This window comes from Zootoca vivipara, chromosome 17 (assembly GCF_963506605.1).
Source record: "Zootoca vivipara chromosome 17, rZooViv1.1, whole genome shotgun sequence".
Classification (NCBI taxonomy): Eukaryota; Metazoa; Chordata; class Lepidosauria; order Squamata; family Lacertidae; genus Zootoca; species Zootoca vivipara.
The window spans coordinates 37416967-37440187 of record NC_083292.1 but is presented as its reverse complement, the minus strand read 5'-3'; the positions used below and the strand labels follow the sequence as shown (position 1 = coordinate 37440187).

The window sequence follows — 23221 nt, the reverse complement described above, 5'->3', positions numbered from 1 at the left end:
CTGGGCAGCAGGCTAGGCGGGAGGCAGCAGGCTGGACGGGGCTGACCACCTCCGACGGCTGCCGCTATGGAGGAGAAGCCCCGATGCAAGCGAGACTGCCTCACTCTGCAACTTGCTCGCGGTGTTTGCCACGACGCTGCGGTGCATGCCTCCTGTGTGTGCATGTGCCACGTGCCACGACGCATGTGTTGTGACACATGATGCATGCGCGTGACGGATACCCCGCCCCCCCGGTGGGGTACCTTCAGGTTTGCCGCCCCGGGCAGCCAGGCGGCTAGCTACGCCGCTGACTGAAGCCATGTCTTACATTTACAGTACAGCTTTCCTCTCCACCCCCAAGAATCCTGGGAACTGTGGCTTGCTGGGGGTGCTGGGAAATGTAGCCCTGCAAAGGGTGAAACTACAATTCCCAGTGTTCTTTGGGAAAAGCTGTGCATGTTTTTGATACAGTCTTATTTACACTTTTCACATGACAATAAAAGGCCAACTAATTGCACAGAAAAATATTAAAAATAATAAAGAATAAAATAACAGAGAATAGAAAGAAAGGATAGATAAGTACAGAATCCTCTCTCTCAGATATATCTTAACTTTTGAGCCATACAGAAAAGGGTGTGTGCTCCCAGCTTACACATGGGGAGTGTGCCTCTTGTCCCCCAGCCTCTCACCCCGAGAGATTTCCCTGTGCACTTTAAAATGTGCATTGAATGTGCTTTGAATATATGGTGTGCATCTGCCCCCAAACTTATTTGTAGCGCTGTGGCTGCATCAGATGGATTTCTGGGCGGAGGAGGGGCAATGTTTGGCCAAGCCAGCAGTTCATCAGGAGGGGATTTCTCCCAGAAGTTGATTAAGGGCGAGGAGAAAATGCATGTCTTCCTCTCTCTCTATTTTTCTCTCTGCCACCCATCCCCAGCCCCTAAATTGCTTTTTAGCAAGCCCTGAGCAACCTGCCATTCCTAATCAGCATGGTTTGGAGAGCGAGGGAGGGAGAGAGAGAAAAGCAAGCTGTGACTCATGCAAATGATGAGACTAGAGGGATGCTCCAAAGAGACAGAGATTTGTCCTTTCATGGTGGGGTGGCACTGGGCGTGGGGAGGGTTGGATGACTGAGGAGCTCCAGTGAAGACTAATGTTGGGTGATTCAGGGCAGACGAAAGAAAGGACTTCTTCACGCAGCGCGGAGTTAAACACTGGCTGCCAGTCTAGATGGCTTCAAAAGAGGATTGGGCAAACTCATGGAGGAGGAGAGGGCTACTGATGGCTACCAGCCAGAATAGCAATGCTCTGCCTCCACCATCTGAATAGCAGTTGCTGAACACCAAAGGGATCTTGTCCTCAAGGAATCTTTGCTCAGGTCCTGCTTGGTTTCCCTTTGGAACATCTGGTTGGCCACTGGCCAACGGAGGGGGAAAAAAGAAAGGAGTTTATGCCACATTCCCCCACATGTCAGTGAGCATGAGTTGGCTCCTGGGTGTTTGCAGTTAGGATCGTGACTGGGCCATGGACCTCTGCGCAGCCCTGAGGCACCCTGCTGCTCAGCCTCAGTCTGAAATTTCAGAATGACAACGCTTCAACCACTTCAAAGGGCTGTCGTAAGGATTTATCCAAATCACTGGCAGTTCTCTTAGCATCAGACCCCTTCCAGATCTGCGATTTGGGGATGAAGATGGTGCGGGGTGCATTTTAATGGATAGGAGGGGATGTATGAATTGCAATTGATCCTTCCGGGCGCCCACGTGTGTGGGTTGAATGTACACTGAGCAGAGTTTAAAGCCCCATCCTTAGCAGAAAAATGGAAAGCAAATATGAACAGGCTGCAAAGTCTTCTTTTAATTAAGTCCCGCTGCGAAGCAAGCTGGCTCCCCCTTTTCTTACCTTGCTTAACAAAGAATCAGACAACAAACTGAGAAGTTTAAAGCATGAATTACTTACTCATTGGTTTTCAGCTTCTTCTTCAGTAAAAACTATGAAGGTAAAATACTGATATTGTACGGAAATAAAAGTCGGAGGGAGGTCCTCCTCCTTGGCTGACTTAGGAGAAGGAGAGTGAGAAAGGGAACAGGAAATACTCAAGAGAGGAAGGGAAATGACATCACATAGAGCCCTTTCTACCAATCGCATTTCTATGGTCTGGGACTCTGCCTACCTGCAATACAGCTCTGTGGTCATTAGCCCCTAAACTTACTAACTAGCAAGAATATTAAGTGTTGGATTTGATTGCGATCTTCCAAGAATGGCGCTCATCAGCAACAACACGGCCTATTTTACAGGGTTGTTGTAAAGATTATGAAAACGTCCTTGAAGCCTGAGAAATGTATATAACACAGGGCAGGATTTACAGGAGTTTAAAATTGCAACGATAGCTGCTCAGGTCTTGATAGCAGCAGGTTCAACCCCCAAAGACATCTCTAGGCAGGGCTGGGAGAGACCTCCTTGCCTGAAACAGCTGCTGCCAGTCACTGTGGACATTACTGAGATAGATGCACCCCAATGCTCTGCTTCAGTGAAATGCAGCTCTCTACAGCCCTGTGCACTGCCAAACTTCAGCAAAGTGTTTAGAGTGAGCCCTTTTTCCAAGGAAAAAGGGGAGAAGTTCATGCTTCCACTGGCCTCGTGTTTTTGAAAGGTGTTTTTGAAGGTGGGAAGCTCTCTCTCTCTCTCTCTCTCTCTCTCTCTCTCTCTCTCTCTCTCTCTCTCTCTCTCTCTCTCTCTCTCTCTCTCTCTCTCTCTCTCTCTCTCTCTCTCTCAGATGAAGGCACTTCTCATTCTGCTGATGTCATTATTTCCCAACACCCCCACCCCCACCCCTATTTCACCCTGCTGGGATTGGCCAGCTGAAAAACTGCTGTCTTATTCCTCCCGTTTGTCACTTCCCATCGCTCAGCCGCATCCCAGCCCTGTGACTGCAGTTCAGATTTATGGAGAAGGCAGGATAAAAATAGACCTCACTCTCTGCTGCGTACACTCTGCCTCCCGGCTCTCCCTTCCCCTTCCCCCTGTAAAAATCCTCTCCGTCGCAGCAGAAGTCCCTTGGCATCTGGGGGTTTGATCTCGGTGGCCCCAGCTACCCAGGCCATAGCGCCTGCCCTGCTTTGCTGCCAAGCAGATTCAGTCATGGCTTATGGTGTGTGTGTGTGTGAGAGAGAGAGAGAGAGAGAGAGGGGGGGGGGGGAGAGAGAGAGAGAGAGAGAGAGAGAGAGAGAGAGAGAGAGAGAGAGAGAGAGAGAGAGACCTTTTTAACCTGATTCTGAAAGCAATTGACACCTCCAGGCTGGAATGCCGCCATGCACTCTCTGTGGGGCTGCCCTTGAAAACAGTCCCGGCCAAAGATGATCAAGGGTATCTGAGATTTGGGTATTTTCATTCCCAAAGGTTGTTAACGGAACTAAAGCATAGGGTACTACAGCAAACATATACTGCTTTGTAATCAAGCTTAATTTGGTGATCAACATTCTACGTTTCAGCCTTTTTAAACATTTTTGATTGTCGTAACCCGCCCAGATTGTGGTCATGGCAACCACAACTTGCGCAATGGAACACCGCCCTTCTCTCCTCCACCAAAAGCCCCCTAAATCTCTTCCAGGGGTTCCCTCCGGAGCAGATCTGAGGAGGGCAGCTGAGGAGGGAGAGAGATAGGTTGTGGTTCTGTTCCCCAAGTGTGAATCCTTGTGTGAACAGAATGAGTGTGCTCGTTGTTGTTGTTACATAGAAGATAGAAGAAGCTTTTTTTCTGCTGCTCCAGAGAGTAGGGCCCAAAACCAGTGGATTCAAACAGCAGGAAAGGAGATTCCAACTAAACATCAGGAAGGAGTTTCTAAGAGCCATTCAACAGTGGGATAAACTCCCTCGGAAGGTGGTGTAGTGGTTAAGAGCGGTGGACTCGTAATCTGGTGAACCAGGTTCGTGTCCCCGCTCTTCCACATGCAGCTGCTGTGTGACCTTGGGCTAGAAGTTACTTCTCTGAAGTCTCTCAGCCTCACTCACCTCACAGAGTGTTTGTTGTGGGGGAGGAAGGGAAAGGAGAACGCCAGCCGCTTTGAGACTCCTTAGGGTAGTGATAAAGCGGGATATCAAATCCAAACTCTTCTTCTTCTTCCTTCATGGGAGGTTTTCAAGCAGAGGTCGGGTGGCCACCGGTCAAAGATTATTCAGCAAATAAAATAAAACCTACATACAGCAACAGTGTTTTGTGTTGCGTAGGCTCCTATGATGTAAGTAATGGGCTCTGCCTGGTAGCATGCTCCCTCAAATATCACTGGTTTGCTCATTTCTCTCTCTCTCTCTCTCTCTCTCTCTCTCTCTCTCTCTCTCTCTCTCTCTCTCTCTCTGTATATAAATAGGATGCCTACATTCTGCATGGACTGGTTGCATGGCAATATGTGCAAACGGCTTTAGATACCTATTAGGTCCATAAATTACCATATAGCATCTATTCAACACATAAAACAGCGATAATTTTTGTTGACAGCTGGGCATATAAAGGGCCCCATTACCTTCAGTAGCTTAGGGCCTCGTGAAACTCCAATCCGGCCCTGTCTATGATGCTATGAGATCCATGGTCATCTCCCTTGCAGGCGAGAAATGAGGGTGCTGGTGGCGCCTGCCATATTGTGAGCACTGGAAACCCCACAGCGTCTGTGAGAGGCACCTAGTTTTCAGAAGTGATTCTGGGGCACAAAGTGGTCCGGGGGACGGGGAGGGGACATTGAATGTCGCAGTGCAGTACTGAACATGCATACAGTGCCTGACATGTTTGATGAAAAAAGAGGAAGCTGGTAATCCCTTTTACACACACACACACACACACACACACACACACACACACACACGAATGAATGAATATACTGTAATGGTGAACTACTGGTAAAAGGGCTTGCAAGGAGGAATTTCATCTCTGCAGGGGAAGAAGCAAAATAAAACGAAATCCACTGCATCTGTCAGGGCTGTGTAGTTGGCCTGATATTTGGTGGCTTAATCCGGGGATTAGCTGGACGCAGTGGCAAGAGGCTTAGAGGAGCCACTTGGCCGCCGCAGGGTGCCCAGTTCTCATCACTGCTGGAGGGATTATCTGCCCACCGTCCACAGGAGGGCGAGACGCAGCGATGGCCTTTTCCCACCCCACTCCTCCTCTCCTTACGCCACCCCCTCCCCACCCCTGTGTGCCCAGAGCAAAGCACGCTGCCACACTGAGGCCGATTCCCACTGCGGTGAAAACCGCCCAGCCGCCGTTGCCATCCCTTTGACTCCAGCTGCCGCTCGACGCCCACGTGCTGAGTCACCAGAGCCCCCTGCTGAGCCAGGCATATTCTCCCTGGCCCTTCTGCATCACCCCCAGCGAAGGGAAGGAGCTGAGGGTGTTTAATTTGTCAGGTGCTGGGAATCAACTCTGCCCGAGGGTGATGTGGTGGTGGAAGAAGATAAGGAGAGCCTGCTGGATGAGGCCAAAGGGTCTAGAAACACGGGGAGCTGCCCAGTACTGAGTCAGACCGTGGATATTGTGCAGCCTGCCTTCTCATTTGCTCCCCTACCCCTGCCTTCTCTATGCAAATCTAGATTTGTGATGCGGCACTGCAAATCCTCCAGTGGGCACTGCGCTCTCACTTCATGCAAGTCCTCCAATGCTGGCTGTGTGATGACAGCCTTGCATTTTTCTGTATAGAGGAGAGCAGAGTTCTCAAACTCCAGCGCTCTCCAAGAACTCATGAAACTGCATGGGGAAGTTGGGACTTCAGCCTGGCTGTATCTGGGGGCAGGGGGCAAGGACCCTCACACCTAAATTTTATTTTTCACATTTATATCCTACCTTTTTTCATCCATGGAGTTAAAAGTGCTGTTCATAGTTCTCCTCCTCCTCATTTTGTCCCAACAACCCTGTGAGGTAGGTTAGGCTCAGTGGCAGTGACTGCCCCCTGCCAAGGTCGCCCAGTGAGCTTCATGGCTGAAGGAGAGGATTTGAACCCTGGTCTCCCATGCCCTAGTCTGACACTCTAACCACTACACCACATTGGATGGGGAATCTCTGGCCTGGGGGCCAAAAGACTCCCCTGTCTGGCCCTTGGAGTTCTCCCCAGCTCACACCTCTCCTTGTCCATACCCTCCTGGAATGTTTTTGCTTGGCTGGGGACATGTCCTTGAATTCTGATAATGCCTGTGCTTGCCTGAATGGGGGACAGAGAGTGTGCATGCACATGTGTGTATTATCTATTTATTATTTCAAAAAACGTATACGAGAGTTTGCAAAACCTCAAAGTGTGCTGTGAAGGGAATAAAACAACAAAATTACCAGTAAAAACAGCCCTGTAAAATATTCAAAAGATAAAACCAGCAACAAGCTAAAAGCAGATTGAAGCATGCATTTCCATGTCCAAGTAGGGTTGTCTAAGCAAAAGTGTTTTTAACAGGATCTGAAAAAAGTACAGTCGCACCTCTCAGCTCCCCAATGCCTTGGGAGTCGAACGTTCCGGCTCCTGAATGATCGAAAACCAGAAGTGATTGTTCTAGTTTTCGGACGTTCTTTTGGAAGCCGGACGTCTGACGGCTCCTGCAGCCAGTTAGGAGCCATGCTTTGGTTTCCAAACGTTTTGGAAGTCAAACAGACTTCCGGAACGGATTCTGTTTGACTTCCAAGGTACGACTGTACCGTGAAGGGGCTTGCACGATGTCAACAGGCAGGGAGTTCCCAAGCATTGGTGCTGCCCACCCTAAACGATTGATTGCTTTATGGATGTGGAACGAGTTTTAATGTTTGCCTGTGACAGGGCCAGTTCTGCAGAAAAGTAGCCTATTGCACAAGAGAGGGAAGTCGTGGCTCCCAAAGGGTTTCCCATATGGGACTGTTGCCCTTGGGCAGAGAATGTTTCCCCATCCCTGGTGGCGAATCTTCCCTGACTGCGGCCAATGAGGGGGAAGAGGTTCTGCTATGTGCTCTCCTTGTCTTCCTCTAGGACTCATTGTTTACCTGGGGATGATGGTTGGTGCCTTCCTCTGGGGCGGCCTGGCGGACCGGCTTGGGCGCAGGCAGTGCCTCCTGATGTCCCTCTCCGTCAACAGCGTCTTCGCCTTCTTCTCTTCCTTTGTCCAGGGTTATGGCACTTTCCTCTTCTGCCGGCTCCTCTCCGGTGTGGGGTAAGACGTGTTCTGCGTTCAGTTGCCAGATTCTTCTTCTTCTTCTTTTCTGTCACCATGAGAACTAGGAACTTAGCTTTTCCAAATTGTTTTTAATATGAAGGGAGGTGTGTGAGAGAGATGGATATCCTCACACAGCCATGTGCTGAACTTCTGGCTCTGGGGAATAAATTCTGATGATGATGTGCTTGAAGACTGAACTTTGGGACATGCAGGTGGCGCTGTGGGCTAAACCACTGAGCCTCTTGGGCAAGGGTCAGCAACCTTTTTCAGCTGTGGGCCGGTCCACCGTCCCTCAGACCATGTGGTGGGCCGGACTATATTCTGAAAAAAAATTTTTTGAACAAATTCCTATGCCCCACAAATAACCCAGAGATGCATTTTAAATAAAAGCACACATTCTACTCATGTAAAAACAGGCTGATTCCTGGACCATCCGCGGGCTGGATTGAGAAGGCGATTCGGCCGCATCCGGCCCCCTGGCCTTAGTTTGCCTACCCCTGCTCTTGGGCTTGCTGATCAGAAGGTTGGCAGTTCAAATCCGCACTCTGTCCCAGCTCCTGCCTACCTAGCAGTTCGAAAGCACGACAGTGCAAGTAGATAAATAGGTACCACTGTGGTGGGAAGGTAAACGGCATTTCTGTGCGCTCTGGTTTCCGTCACAGTGTTCCATTGCACCAGAAGCAGTTTAGTCATGCTGGCCACATGGCCCGGAAAGCTGTCTGTGGACAAACATTGGCTCCCTCGGCCTGAAAGCGAGATGAGCACCACAACCCCATAGTCGCCTTTGACTGGACTTAACCTTCCAGGGGTCCTTTACCTTTATATTTACCTTTTTACCTATAGTCTAACAAAAATTGCCATCTGCCCTCCGCCCAGCTTGAACTTTGAAGTGGTTCATACCCCATCAGCATGTTTTTCACTTCTCTCTCTCTCTCTCTCTTCTCTCCCCCCCCCTTTTCTAGTATTGGCGGGTCGATTCCCATCGTTTTCTCCTACTATTCAGAGTTCCTGGCCCAGGAGAAGCGTGGGGAGCACCTCAGCTGGCTGTGCATGTTCTGGATGATTGGGGGCATCTATGCGTCTGCCATGGCATGGGCGATCATCCCCCATTATGGTAAGGGATGGGAAATCGCCAGGGAGGAAGGAGACCAGCTGACCTGGTGTTTCCTCTCTCTCTCTTTGGCCTTGATCGTGCACCAATCCTGTACTGGGAAAAGAGCTGGATTTCACCCCTGGGCTATTGAGTATGCATAGGGGGCTCATTGTGGGGCTACCTTTGAAGGTGACCCAGAAACTACAACTAATCCAGAATGCGGCAGCTAGACTGGTGACTGGGAGCAGCTGCCGAGACCACATAACACCGGTCTTGAAAGATCTACATTGGCTCCCAGTACGTTTCCGAGCACAATTCAAAGTGTTGGTGCTGACCTTTAAAGCCCTAAATGGCCTCAGTCCAGTAAACCTGAAGGAGCGTCTCCACCCCCATCGTTCTACCCGGACACTGAGGTCCAGCTCCGAGGGCCTTCTGGCGGTTCCCTCGCTGCGAGAAGCCAAGTTACAGGGAACCAGGCAAAGCAGGGCCTTCTCGGTAGTGGCACCTGCCCTGTGAAAAGCCCTCCCACCAGATGTCAAAGAGAAAAACAACTACCAGACTTTTAGAGGACATCTGAAGGCAGCCCTGTTTGGGGAAGCTTTTAATGTTTAATAGATAATTGTATTTTAATACTTCTGTTGGAAGCCGCCCAGAGTGGCTGGGGAAACCCAGCCAGATGGGTGTGGTATAAAGAAATTATTATTATTATTATTATTATTATTATTATTATTATTATTATTTGTACTTAACCTCAGGTTAAGTACTTAATTGGTTCCTGAAGTCCGTACTTAACCTGAAGCGTACTTAACCTGAACTGAACTTTCCCATTGAAAGTAATGGAAAGTGGATTAATCCGTTTCAGACGGGTCCGCGGAGTACTTAACTTGAAAGTATTCAATCTGAAGTGTACTTAACCCGAGGTATGACTGTATTTGAAAGGGATTCATGCAAGGAGCAAACCACCTTGCCTCGAAAATCGCTAGGCATTTTATTCCGCCTTCTTGGCACCCCTTATCCGTCTTAGGGGCTGGAAACTTGGGATCTGCATTCTGAACCCAGTGCAAATTTCTGAGCTTGCATGTTTGAGCTGTGGAAGGTGCACAATTCTGGCATGTTGTGAAATGGAAGAGATTTGGGGTACATGTGGGGAGAGAGGTGGGTGTAACAGATCTTTAATTTCCAATCCTCCCATCCTCTTTTCCCACCCTCTGGGGATATTTTCCTGCCGAAGGCTGGAGCTTCCAAATGGGGTCTGCGTACCAGTTCCACAGCTGGCGCGTCTTCGTCCTGGTCTGTGCCTTCCCATCCGTCTTTGCCATCGGAGCCCTCACCACCATGCCGGAGAGCCCCCGCTTTTTCTTGGAGGTAAAAGGAACCAAATGGCTTAAGGGAGATGGAGAGGAGACGGAGGAAAGCATCAGGGCAAGGCTGGAATGTGGTGATAGGGGAGGGGAAAGACCCAGTGGGTTGGTGTTACTAGGGCTGGCCCAAGACATTTTGGCACCTGAGGTGAACCACAAAATGGGGAGGAAGGGGTAAGTGAAGATCTACACCAGGAACAAGGGCGCAGGGTGGATAAAGATTGCCAGGAGGCTGCAGTAGAGGTGGCATGAAGGGGTGCTGAGGAGGCCGCAGAACTAGCCTCCAAGAAAAGGTAAGTAAAAATGGGGGTTTCCCGGGGAAAACGGGGTACTTGGCAGCTATGCCTCCAAGGAGTGAGCCACAGCTGTCATTGCCCTGTGGATCTGCTGCCCTGTGGATCCTGCCACCCAAGGGGATGGCCTCACTTTGCCTCATGGGTGAACTGGCCTTTGATTTCAAACCTGGGGATGTGCTAAGGCGCCGCTATCCATTCACCCTCTATCCCTTGCACACAGTGCTGTTTCCATTCTGCCGCAGTCCGCCTCCTGCCATAACTGACATTGTTCATACAGCTGTCTGCTGTGGAGAAATAGCAAAGCTTACATGACATGTGTAACTATATAACCTTTAGAAGGAATCTGAAGGTAGCCCTGAATAGGGAAGATTTTAATGTTTCATGTTTTATTATGTTTTTATACATGTTGGAAGCCGCCCAGAGTGGCTGGGGCAACCCAGTCAGATGGGCAGAGTACAAATAAAGTATTATTATTATTATTATTATTATTATTATTATTATTATTATTAAGTTTTAACTAGCACACTGTTTTAATGGGCTTGTTTATTGTATCTTTTAATTATGGGTGCTTGACTATGTCTACCCTTTGATTTTAACGTGTTTTAACTTTTTCTAATACTGAATTTTAAATGTCTGTAGCCAGCCCAGGGACTTGCGGGTTTAATACTAATACTGATTTTGATTTAACACTAATTAAATCAGTATTAGTATTAATTTAACTGATTTAATACTAATTTTAGTATTAGTATTAAGTTAACTGATTAAATACTAATTTAATACAAAATAAAAAAATTCATTCAGTAGCACCTTAAAGACCAACTAAGTTTTTATTTTGGTATGAGCTTTCGTGTGCATACACACTTCTTCAGATACACTGAAACAGAAGAGCCAGACCCTTATGTATATTCAGAGGGTGGTGGGGGTGGGTGGGAATTTCAGTGTATCTGAAGAAGTGTGCATGCACACGAAAGCTCATACCAAAATAAAAACTTAGTTGGTCTTTAAGGTGCTACGGAAGGATTTTTTTTTATTTTGCTTCAACTCAGACCAACACGGCTACCTACCTGTAATTTAATACAAATACTGATGCCAATACCAATATTTTAATTACAGTAGATGCATTTTTATCATCGGTTTTATTCTTGGCTATTTTGTTCTTTGTGAACTGCTTTGATATTTCTCCTTGAAAGGAAAAGCCGTATATAGATTCATAACAGCAAGAGCATAAGAACACGCGTGTAACATACATAATTTACACAATTTATGTAAATAATGTGATTAATGAAGTATATTACATAGGTTATGTTGTCACTATGTTATTGCCCCCCATCCATGCAAGGGAAGCACAATGTAGAGGGGGAAATGCAATCAACTGCATATCATTTGCATCTCCAAAAGCAACAACAACAGTGAATATCAATCATGTCTGCTGAATTGATTTCTGATCAATAAGTGAACGCTGGCAATTTCTGTTTTCGTCAGTGTTGTAAGAATTTTGAGGTCATATATAAAGATTAAATGTTCATAACCGTATATGTATATAAACCACATGTCTAAAACACATAGCTGCCAAGTTTTCCCTTTTCTCGCGAGGAAGCCTATTCAGCATAAGGGAAAATCCCTTAAAAAAGGGGATAACTTGGCAGCTATGCTAAAACAGTACAGGAAGACAGTCCTGAAACCATTTTGACTCTGTCAAACTGACCAAATGTTCTCTCCATTGTCTCTGTGCTCACAAATCCTGCCTTAAGGGCACATTTGGGGTGTGAACAGGGTGAGCCTGTAAGCCATAGCTGCCAAGTCTCCCGTTTCCCCCGGGAAACCCCCGTTTTTAAAGCCGTTGCCCGTTGTCATCCCGAATGGCGAAATATCCCGTAATTCCCCCGGATTTCTTCCGGTGCCGCTCTGCCCATGTCTGGGCACTGGAAATTGGGCAGTGCCGGCACCGGAAGTCGCTTCTACGCATGTCCAGACGCATGTATTTTTCTAACCAGGACTTGGCAGCTATGCTGTAAGCCTGTGTCCTGGCTCAGGAACTAAGTAATTATCATTACAAAAGCGTGGCCAGGCTCCCTGGCAACCCAACATTAACAGGTAAACTGTAAGACAGGAGATAAACAAGGTACTCAGATTTCTGCTGGATACCACCTCTTTTTGTGATGTATTGGGGGGGTGGTGGTCCTCGGCTGCACCCCTTCTGGGTTGCACCCGCTTTTGGGGGTTTTTTTGAGTTGAGGTGGGCAATTTCAAAAGTCTATATGGGGGCTGGCACACCTTGGGGAGGGGGTCCTTTTCTCCTGTGTGAGAGAGAACACCCTGTTGCAACAGTCAATAAAGATCAAGCTTATTTGCTGCTTTGCTTCTGAATATTCTCTGGTTGGACTCTGTTCTTTTCTCCTACCGATGGAGAACCTAAAAAGGACTCTTGTGTACCCCATAAGGGAATAAGGGCAGATTTTGTTTACAACAGTCAGAATTTTCCAATGTCTGTACTTCAAGAGCTGTCCGTAACACACACAGGGCAGAATATTGGTTAATGGCTTTGTTGTCGTTGTTTTTTAAATGTAACATTTCCCTTTATAGAACGGGAAACACGATGAAGCCTGGATGGTGCTGAAGCAAGTCCACGACACCAACATGAGAGCCAAAGGTCACCCCGAGCGAGTCTTCTCGGTGAGGGATCTTCCTGGCCACCGTCCCAGCAGACTAAAATGGACGGACAGGGCATAATCAAACTGTGGAACTCCCTGCCACAGGACGCAATGATAGCCACCAACCTAGATGGCTTTATAAGAGGGTTAGGCAGATTCATGGAGGAGGAGGAGGCTATCAGTGGCTACTAGCCAGGATGGCTGTGCTCTGCCTCCATGGTCAGAGGCAGCAAAGCATCTGAACGCCAGTTGCTGGAAACCACAGGAGGGGAGAGGGTTCTTGTCTTCGAATCCTGCTTGCTGCTTTCCCAGAAGAGGCATCTGGTTGGCCACTGTGAGAAGAGGATGCTAAACTAAACGGACTCTTCATATCTACTTAGGCTCTACCTGCTTTGGGGGTGATCTTGCGGGGTGAGGGGCTCACCTCTGTGACATTAAAAATCTAAATTTGCACCTGTTAGCTCTTGTGTTTACACCCCCGATGCCTTGCAATGCCCCTGCTGGGAATCTTTCATAGTATACAAACTTGCAAGGTCCTGCCATGACCCTAAAGCAGCACTTTCCCAAACTCGGCTCTCCAACTGTTTTTGGACTACAATGCCCATCATCCTTGACCGCTGGTCCTGCTAGCTAGGGACGATGGGAGTTGTAGTCCAAACCCCAAGTTTGGGGAAACCCTGATCTAAAGCCTGGATGAAAAATAAATGTGTCATCATTTCCCCAGGTCGCCTTCCCTCTCCAACTTTTTTTTTTTTTTTTTACTCCGCAGGTGACCCACATCAAGACCATCAAACAGGAGGACGAGCTAGTAGAGATTCAGTCCGACACGGGGACCTGGTACCGGCGCTGGATGGTCCGCTTCTTGAACCTTTCCCAGCAGGTTAGGTTCCGGAGCAAGGAAGGCTCAGTGGACTCAGCCAAACGGCCCTCTCACTTCCTTCATAAAGGTTGCACTGTTTGCCCACATTCTGTCGCTGTTCCCTCACTCTGGCAACGATTTGCAGACAGACTGGCAGGGTGTCTTCAGAGTCCAATCCTGCACACTTCAGCAAAACCTTACACTGATTTACCCCCTTCCCTCCCCCTAGCCCCACCCTGGAGAGGCTCAAAATGTGTTTCTCTCTTTTTACAGGTCTGGGCGAATTTCCACCAGTGCTTTGCTCCCGAATACCGCCGGGTGACCCTGATGATGATGGCTGTATGGTTCACCATGTCCTTCAGGTGTGGATCGTATAGCTTTATTCCATTTATTTATTTCATAAATTTTATATACCGCTTGATCGTAGGAGAAAAAAAACCTCAAAGCGGTTTACAAAGAATATATAAAACAATAAAATTATCATAATTTTTTGGGGGGGGGCAACAATAATTTAAACCGTACAGAAAGTTAAAGCTATGATAGAATAGACTAAAACATATAAAGTGGTACCTTGGTTCTCAAACGCAATCCGTTCCGGAAGTCCGTTCCAAAACCAAAGCGTTCCAAAACCAAGGCACATTTTCCCATAGAAAGTAATGCAAAACAGATGAATCCGTTCCAGACTTTTAAAAACAACCCCCCAAAACAGCAATTTCACATTAATTTTACTATCTAACGAGACCATTGATCCATAAAATGGAAGCAAATGTACTGTACTATAAAATAAATAAGACAGTATTGCAGATGATAAAAATTAAAAATAACACCCCCCCTTACCTACACTGATGATGGTCATTGTTTGGATGGGGGGCTTTTATCCATTTCTGCAGTCACACAATCAATCAATCAATCAATCAATCAGTAGCTGAACTGAGTTCCACACTGTCACAAAAACATATTAACCGAAAAAGCCTGAAAAACAAAAACGCAAAATAAATAGCAAAAACAAAAGCGGCAAACTTAATCCGTTCCGGAAGTCGGTTTGACTTGTTCGAAAACCAAGGTGCAGCTTCTGATTGATGCAAGCTCCCCGGAAACAATAGCCGACAGCCGCATCGGATGTTGGGCTTCCGAAAAAAGTTCGAAAATCAGAACACACACTTCCAGGTTTTCAGCGTTTGGGAACCAAAGAGCAATGCGCTCTACGTGGGGCTACCTTTGAAGGTGACCCGGAAACTACAACTAATCCAGAATGCGGCAGCTAGACTGGTGACTGGGAGCGGCCGCCGAGACCACGTAACACCGGTCTTGAAAGATCTCCATTGGCTCCCAGTTCGTTTCCGAACACAGTTCAAAGTGTTGGTGCTGACCTTTAAAGCCCTAAATGGCCTCGGTCCAGTATACCTGAAGGAGCGTCTCCACCCCCATCGTTCTGCCCGGACACTGAGGTCCAGTACCGAGGGCCTTCTGGCGGTTCCCTCGTTGCGAGAAGCCAAGTTGCAGGGAACCAGGCAGAGGGCCTTCTCGGTAGTGGCGCCCACCCGCCCTGTGGAACGCCCTCCCATCAGATGTCAAAGAGAAAAACAGCTACCAGATTTTTAGAAGACATCTGAAGGCAGCCCTGTTTAGGGAGGCTTTTAATGTTTAATAGATTATTTTATTTCATTTTTCTGTTGGAAGCCGCCCAGAGTGGCTGGGGAAACCCAGCCAGATGGGCGGGGTATATTATTATTATTATTATTATTATTATTATTATTTGAGCACCAAGGCATTTGAGAACCAAGGTACCGCTGTAATCCAGGTGGGGCCATAGCTTTTTCAGCGCTGTACCTGATCGCTCCATTCCTCGTTCAGAAAAACTGCTTCCTTCACCCCCTACCCCAATTTCCAGCTACTCTAATTTCCCTCCTGTTGCAGCTCACCTACCCTGGGAAGCAGCCCCCTTGAATTCTGGGGTTGCATAGGTATAATGATTATATGCTTTGATATCCGCAACCTCCCATCTTGCAAACCCGCCTGCGAGCTCATTAGCAGGTGAATATCCAGCTGCTGCAACAGTTAAACACAGAGCTGATATTTAATTTATGCAACGAGGACTGTCATGCGGCCAGAATCAAAGGCCACCAATTTGTGCAGCAGTGTAAGGAGAATATTTTAAAAATATTATTTTAATGTCCCCCCCCCTCTTTTCTTCCAAAAGCCCATAACCACCAAGCTCATTTGCTGATATGACTCAGGGGGGTGGAAGAGAGAAAGAGAAGGAGAGAGAGAGAGAAAAAAGGCAGCGGCAGCTCCATGACTGATCTCCAGGCAGCTCTCGTTAATTGGAGCTGTCAGTGAAATAATTTTCAAACAGGAAATAATTGCAAACGGCTCGTGGATCAAGTCATGGCTGGAGGCTGGCGATTTTGTTCGCAGGTGTGTGCGGAGAAAGCTTCCCTGGCTAATAGGCCGTTCAAAGCCTAACGAAGCGACGCCCTTGTTAGCGAAACTGGCTTTCTCTCCTCTATATCCCCGTCAACGATAGGATTCTACGAAAAGCAACGATATGCCTCTGAGCATGTGCAGGGTTGTTTCACGCAGTCGATCTAACAGAGCAGAACTGTGTTATTTATGCCTGCAGGTGGGGTGTGTGTGTGTTGTCTAAGGAAATCGGAAAGCTGCCTTATAGCAAATCAGACCAATTAGTCCACTAATTAGTCCGGTGGTTCCCAAGGCGGGCAGTACTGCCCCCTGGTGGGCTGCAGGATTACTTAGCAGGGTGCTAAGAGGCAAAGGCATTGGAGGTCTAAATAACCATCAGATCATTTGAGAAGCTAGTTTCACTGTATCAAGCTGGTCAATTTTGTCGAATTAACTGAATAGCTTTAATAAGATTTGGAATAAATGTTTAAATTAATTTGCCACCATTTTGAATTTTATTGTGTTACCACCTTCCTTAGTGGGTTGTGGAAACCGCTATCCTGAATAATGTTTTTTGTAGAGTAGGGAGCACCAGGGGTGAGTTTGTGGAATAGAGGTGAGGTGGTGGCCCCTCAAAGTTTGCTACCTAAATTGTATGGAAATTTATTCATTTATTCAAGAATGCTACTTGCTCAAAAGTGGAAAGAAGCAAAAGTCCCAGCAAAGGAAGAATGGATACAAAAACCTATGGAATATGCAGAATTGGTGAAACTTACCGGAAGAATAAGAAATCAAGATTAGAAACTTTTTTTATAAAAGAATGGAAATGGTTTATTGAATATTTGCAGATAAATTGTAAACAGAAAGAAACATTAGCACAGGCATCCACAAACTACGGCCCTCCAGATGTTTTGGCCTACAACTCCCATGATCCCTAGCTAAGAGGACCAGTGGTCAGGGATGATGGGAATTGTAGTCCAAAACATCTGGAGGGCCGAAGTTTGGGGGTGCCTGCATTAGCAGGATTATTGTAATAGCCTGCAGCTACACAATAGTATATATTTACAGTAGGTAATTAAATGAGCAAGTGAAATGAATTTGGATATGCAGAAGATTTTTATTTATTTTTAAACAAATTTAAGGAACCACAGAGAGAGGGGGAAGGAAGTCAAATTTTGAAATGTTTGAAATTGATTGTAAAACTAATGAAATGTATAAACTTGAATAGAAGAAATTAAAATAAAATAAACAAAACCTTTAAAAACACCAACAATTTGCCAGCCCCTGAATTAGTCTTGCAACTGGACAGCCACAACACCCCCAACCAACATTGGGGATTTTATAGGGGGGTCTCTGAACTGTGATCAGAAACAAACTGGTGCAACCAACTATTAAGTGCTATGAGATCTTCTCTGCCTAGAACGCTTGTGGTTCAGTCTGACTCAAGTCTCCAGAGATTTCCCTTCTGCCTCAGTCCTTCCCCTCCTAACTCTCCCCCCCCCTTCCTCCCGCAGTTACTACGGTCTGACCGTCTGGTTCCCAGACATGATCAAGCACCTTCAGAACATCGAGTACGCCTCTCGCACCAAGGTGTTCAACAATGAGTCTGTGCGCCACATCACCTTCAACTTCACACTCGAGAACCAGATCCACACCCGCAGCGAGTATTTCAACGACAAGTAGGTGGCTCCTCTCTCTTGCTCTTCGAAATGTGGCAACCCTACCATATGATAGGCTGTGGTTCTCTAGATGGGTCATGACCGAGACCCCCTTGGGCATGGGTAGGCAAACTAAGGCCTGGGGGATGGATCCGGCCCAATCGCCTTCTAAATCCAGCCTGCGGGTGGTCTGGGAAACAGCGTGTTTTTACATGAGCAGAACGTGTCCTTTTATTTAAAATGCATCTCTGGGTTATTTGTGGGGCATGGAAGTCTTTAACACCCCCCCAAAAATAGACCAGCCCCCCACAAGGTCTGAGGGACAGTGGACCCTCAGTGGACCTGCCCTTGGGAATTTGCTCCTTGTTGGTTGGTTCTGCGTGAGAACAGGCCTCCTCAGTGGTGGCCCCCATCTCTAACATTTGTGGAATGCTTTCTCCTGGGAAACACACCTGGCACCAAAATCTGTTAATGCTTGACCAATACTTTTCTGTTTTGGTGGGTACACTATCCGCAATGGTTGTGCTAGTCCAATCCCTGGCAATGCAGGAATCTTTCACCCAACGTAAACCCATAACCTCTCTGTTTTATGACAGGTTTATAGGCCTCAAAATGAAGTCTGTGTCCTTCGTCGACTCCTTCTTCGAGGAATGTTATTTTGAGGACATCACGTCTAGCAATACGTTCTTTAAGAACTGTACCTTCATCTCAACCGTCTTCTACAACACGGGTAAAGTCTGAGGCCGCCATGTGCAAAAAAACAAAACAAAACCCTTTAAACAATTTTTTTACCAATTTTTTAATGTTCCTACAATGAAATTTACATCTAATAATTATATATATATCCTGGTGCTCCTTCTTATTCTATGGTTAAGTCACGCCACCTCCTGGTAGGATCGGTTATTTTAGTGAGTTCTCTTTTATTCTTTTATACATTGTTTCCGAGCACAATTCAAAGTGTTGGTGCTGACCATTAAAGCCCTAAACGGCCTCGGCCCAGTATACCTGAAGGAGTGTCTCCACCCCCATCGTCCAGCCCGGACACTGAGGTCCAGTGCTGAGGGCCTTCTGGCGGTTCCCTCACTGCGAGAAGCCAAGTTACAGGGAACCAGGCAGAGGGCCTTCTCGGTAGTGGCACCTGCCCTGTAGAACGCCCTCCCATCAGATGTCAAGGGGATAAACAACTACAGTGGTACCTTGGTTTATGAACACAATTGGTTCCAGAAGTCTGTTCATAAAATGAAGCGTTCATAAACTGAAGCGAACTTTCCCATTGAAAGTAATGGAAAGTGAATTAATCCGTTCCAGATGGGTCCGCGGCGTTCGTAAACCGAAAATTCGTAAACGGAGGTGTTCATAAACCGAGGTTCCACTGTATCTGACTTTTGGAAGACATCTGAAGGCAGCCCTGTTTAGGGAAGCTTTTAATGTTTAATAGATTATTGTATTTTAATATTCTGCTGGAAGCTGCCCAGACTGGCTGGGGAAACCCAGCCAGATGGGCAGGGTATAAATAATAAATTATTATTATTATTATTATTATTATTATTATTATTATTATTATTATTATTATTAAAGCCCATGTAGAACCAAAGGACCGTAGAGAAGGAAAAGACCCCGAGAATCATCTAGTCTGACCCTCTGCAGTTCATTTAATAAATAAAAATTAAATAACCCTCTGTCTGTCTCCCCTTGACCCACAGACCTCTTCGAGTACAAGTTCATCAACAGCAAGATCATCAACAGCACCTTTCTCCACAACAAAGAAGGCTGCCAGCTGGACTTCAGCGATGACAACAATGCCTACATGATTTATTTTGTCAGCTTCCTGGGCACCCTCGCCGTCCTGCCAGGGAATATAGTCTCTGCACTCCTGATGGACAAAATTGGGCGACTCCGGATGCTGGGTAAGCATTGGATGTTGTGCTGTTGCCATCGTCAGAGATACAGCTTTTTGCACCTGCGGGGTTCTTCCGCATCGGGTCCAAGGGCAACCCCCCACAGAGCGCATTGCAGTAGTCAAACCTTGAGGATTTACTAATCCACAAATCATCATTTTTGGTGTGTGTGTGTGCTTTGTAAGAAAATATTACTTATTTACTATCCTATATAATAAAGTCCCTGTGTCTCTGCGTCCAGTCCCTGCGCATGTGCCCCACAGACACAGGGACTGGACGAAGAGGCGGGACGCACACACACACACATTCTCTCCCCCCCTCAACCCTCTGCCTCTCGTTCCCCTGCAGCGGCGGACCAAGATGGCGGCATTGGGCTCCGGCCGCGGCCCCTGAGCCCGATGCCGCCATCTTGGTCCGCCTCCTCCGCCTCCTGACAACCCTACCTGGCCCGTGGGAGGAGCGGCGGGGCCGCGGCCTTCCCTCCCTCTCTGCGCTCGGCCGCGGGACACGATGGGAGAGCACTTTGTTTAATTGCATTCCTGGCGCGCCCCGCGGCCAAGCGCAGAAAGGGAGGGAAGGCCGCGGCCCCGTCGCACCTCTAGCGCCCGTTTTCTTAACGGGCTGAATGAGACTAGTGTTTCATAAAATGCATGCACCACTTGATGGTAAAGAAAGAAGAAGATAAAGCAATAAGAAATAGCAATAAGAAAAATGAACAACTATTTAAGACTTTTTGAAAAGTTAAGGTAACGTCGGACTAAAAGCAGATTAAAACTCGCACCGACTTTCTAAACATCTGGGTAGGTTTGCCTAAGCACAAACATTTTTAGCAGGCGCCAAAAAGAGTACAGCGAAGGGGACTGCCTAATGTCAATAGTCAGGGAGTTCCACAGTGTAGCTACTGCCACACTAAAAGATCTACAGTTCTTACAAATGAGAAATGGGTGTTACCGTATGTGACACCTCTAGAAGTGCCAGTTCTGTCAGTTGTAAGTGGTTGAGGAGTACGGCAATCTCGCAGGCAAAATTCTCCCCAAGTTGTTGAAGGCTTTATATACGAATAGGAACACCCTGTCTGGAAATTTTTGATCAAATTACTGGGGAAAAGGCACCAGTCAGATCACGGGATATTTATGGCTCTAACAGATCATGCCTTAGTTCAGGGGTCAGCAACCTTTTTCAGCCGTGGGCCAGTCCAGCGTCCCTCAGACCTTGTGGGGGGCCGGACTATATTTTGAAAAAAATAATAACGAACGAATTCCTATGCCCCACAAATAACCCAGAGATGCATTTTAAATAAAAGCACACATTCTACTCATATAAAAACATGCTGATTCCCGGACTGTCCACCATAGCTGCCAAGTCTCCCGTTTTCCCCGGGAAATCCCCGTTTTTCCAGTTGTTCCTAGCTGAAAAAATGGATTTTTTTTGTTTTTCCCCAGTTTATTCTGGCGCGGTGGCCATTTTGGAACTGGGAGGAGCATGCTCAGAAGCGACTTTTGATGCTGCTCTGCCCAGTTCCAAAATGGCTGCAGTGCGACTTCTGGCGCGGCAGCCATTTTGGAACTGGGCAAAGCAGCATCAAAAGTCACTTCTGAGCATGCTCCGCCCAATTCCAAAATGGCGGCAGCACTACTTCCGGTCTGCTATTTCCAGCCCGGTCCCTTATTTCTCTGACAGCAACTTGGCAGGTATGCCGTCCACGGGCCGGATTTAGAAGGCGATTGGGCCGCATCCGGCCCCCGGGCCTTAGGTTGCCTACCCCTGCCTTAGTATGTCTGTATTACATTTTTTTTGCCAGCCCGAGGGACCCCAGACCCAGACCAGGATTGTAGCATGAGTAAGAGATGCAAGCAAAGTCCTTTGTGCTGTTTTCCTGTTGAAAACTGCTCCCCCACACTCTGAATTTTAAGTTGCTCCATGAGTGTCAACGACAGGTTCTTTTCAGGAGCAAAGGAGGAGGGTGTTTTCTTAAAGAAAACGGCACCGGGGGCGGGGAATGATTGCCCCAGCCCTACGCTGCAATTCTGATGTAGACTCGGACTCCGCTCAGTTCTTGCACTGCACACAGAATGCAGCTCTGTTACTAGAGCGTGTAGCTACACTGTGGAACTCCCTGACTATTGACATTAGGCAGTCCCCTTCGCTGTACTCAGGGTTGTGGGTTCAAGCCCCATGTTGGGCAAAAAGATCCCAGCATTGCAGGGGGTTGGACTAGATGACCCTCGTGATCCCTCCCCCCCTCTACGATTCTACGGCAGTGTATTCTGGTGCAAAAAAGGTTTCGGAGGGCAGGGAATCTGTTGCTTTGTGGCCCTTTTGACTTTCATGCTAATTGGCCTCATTCGTAAAATGTTTCCCCATGAAAGCCTGTGCGATTTGCTCAAAAGCCCCTACTAGGTAACAGGGCTGCGTTTTCTTTTGTGTGAATAGTTGTTGATTTTAAATGAATGAATGAATGAATGAACGAATAATGAAGCTTCTGGAGAACTAGGAACCAAACTGGTGCGTGGGCAGGATTTCTGATGAACAGTTTACATCGGTGCGAGGGTTGCCCTCGTGGCACCTGGGAGCCCTCCCCGCCTTGAGGTCTCCCCCAAAGGCTCTGAGCTCCTCCACCTCCTTGGACATGAGCTAGTGAGGGTGATGACCTTTCTTCTCCCTTCAAAAGCACATAGAGCTGAAAGAGGAAGTGGGAAAGAGCGTCACTCTTTTCCAGACACAGGTTAAGTCTAGTGCAGGCATCCCCAAACTTCGGCCCTCCAGATGTTTTGGACTACAATTCACATCTTCCCTGACCACTGGTCCTGTTAGCTAGGGATCATGGGAGTTGTAGGCCAGAACATCTGGAGGGCCGCAGTTTGGGAATACCTGGTCTAGTGGATCCGGCTGTCACCCAGATACCTTGGGAAATCAATGAGAGAGAGAGAGAGAGAGAGGAGAGAGAACATTTTCTTTTTCTCTCTTGAGACGAATACAAACATATTTACACACTTTGTATAAAGAAAATAACTAATAACAAAGTTTGCTACATTCTTATTATTTGGTTGTATTCAACTGAAATTGCAGACTGGTTGAATTAAGTCAGTATGGCTAATGGCTCCATGAATTCAATGGGTCTACTGAGTAGGACTTAGCTGGGTAGCACCTGTTAATCAACACTATTGCAGAAACTCTTATTTTTAGCAATACTCAAAAGGCTGTCAGTAATACTGAGCCCTCCTCTGGGTTTTGAACCTTTCCCCCCATGAGTTCTAGAAACTTGTTTTGACGATTCCTAAGAGATCGGCTTCTGTGATGGATGCCGAGGGCACTGGGTGCAGTCAGACATGCCTAACCTTGAATTAGGACTCTCCCATTGACTCCTCTCTCTTCCCTTTCCCCCCTCCCATCTTCTCCCTGATGCATCAAGCCGGGTCGAGTGTCATGTCCTGTGTGAGCTGCTTCTTTCTGTCATTCGGGAACAGCGAGTCCGCCATGATCGCCCTCCTCTGCCTATTTGGTGGGGTTAGCATAGCTTCGTGGAATGCCCTGGACGTCCTCACAGTCGAGCTTTACCCATCAGATAGAAGGTAAGTCCCTCTTTGCAGAAATCCCAGTTCTTGGGGAAAGCCTTCCAGAGTTGTAGGGGCCTGCGGTTGGGTGGTGCTCAGAGACCCATGGCTATTTCTGCAGCAGAGACCCCGCCTCCAGCATCCTGGAGCCGACCAATCGGCATGAAAGGGAAGCATTTTAAGCCACTGGGAAGAAGAAGAAGAAGAAGAAGAAGAAGAAGAAGAAGAAGAAGAAGAAGAAGAAGAAGAAGAAGAAGAAGAAGAAGAAGAAGAAGAAGAAGAAGAAGGAGGAGGAGGAGGAGGAGGAGGAGGAGGAG

The 23221-nt window shown here is 47.4% G+C and overlaps 1 protein-coding gene across 2 annotated transcripts in view; it reads left to right on the top strand.

Moving 5' to 3' along the window:
- The window catches only part of SV2A (synaptic vesicle glycoprotein 2A), a 32289-nt gene that overhangs the window by 5995 nt on the left and 3073 nt on the right, over positions 1–23221 (top strand). The window contains exons 2-11 of one of the 2 annotated variants that reach the window (XM_035098449.2): positions 6948–7128; positions 8094–8245; positions 9456–9589; positions 12465–12554; positions 13302–13412; positions 13665–13753; positions 17309–17473; positions 18049–18182; positions 19156–19359; positions 22763–22922. In XM_035098449.2, coding sequence (XP_034954340.1) covers positions 6948–7128; positions 8094–8245; positions 9456–9589; positions 12465–12554; positions 13302–13412; positions 13665–13753; positions 17309–17473; positions 18049–18182; positions 19156–19359; positions 22763–22922 — 1420 coding nt within the window. The remainder of the gene's footprint in view (positions 1–6947; positions 7129–8093; positions 8246–9455; positions 9590–12464; positions 12555–13301; positions 13413–13664; positions 13754–17308; positions 17474–18048; positions 18183–19155; positions 19360–22762; positions 22923–23221) is intronic. The other variant, XM_035098450.2, reaches the window with a different exon arrangement.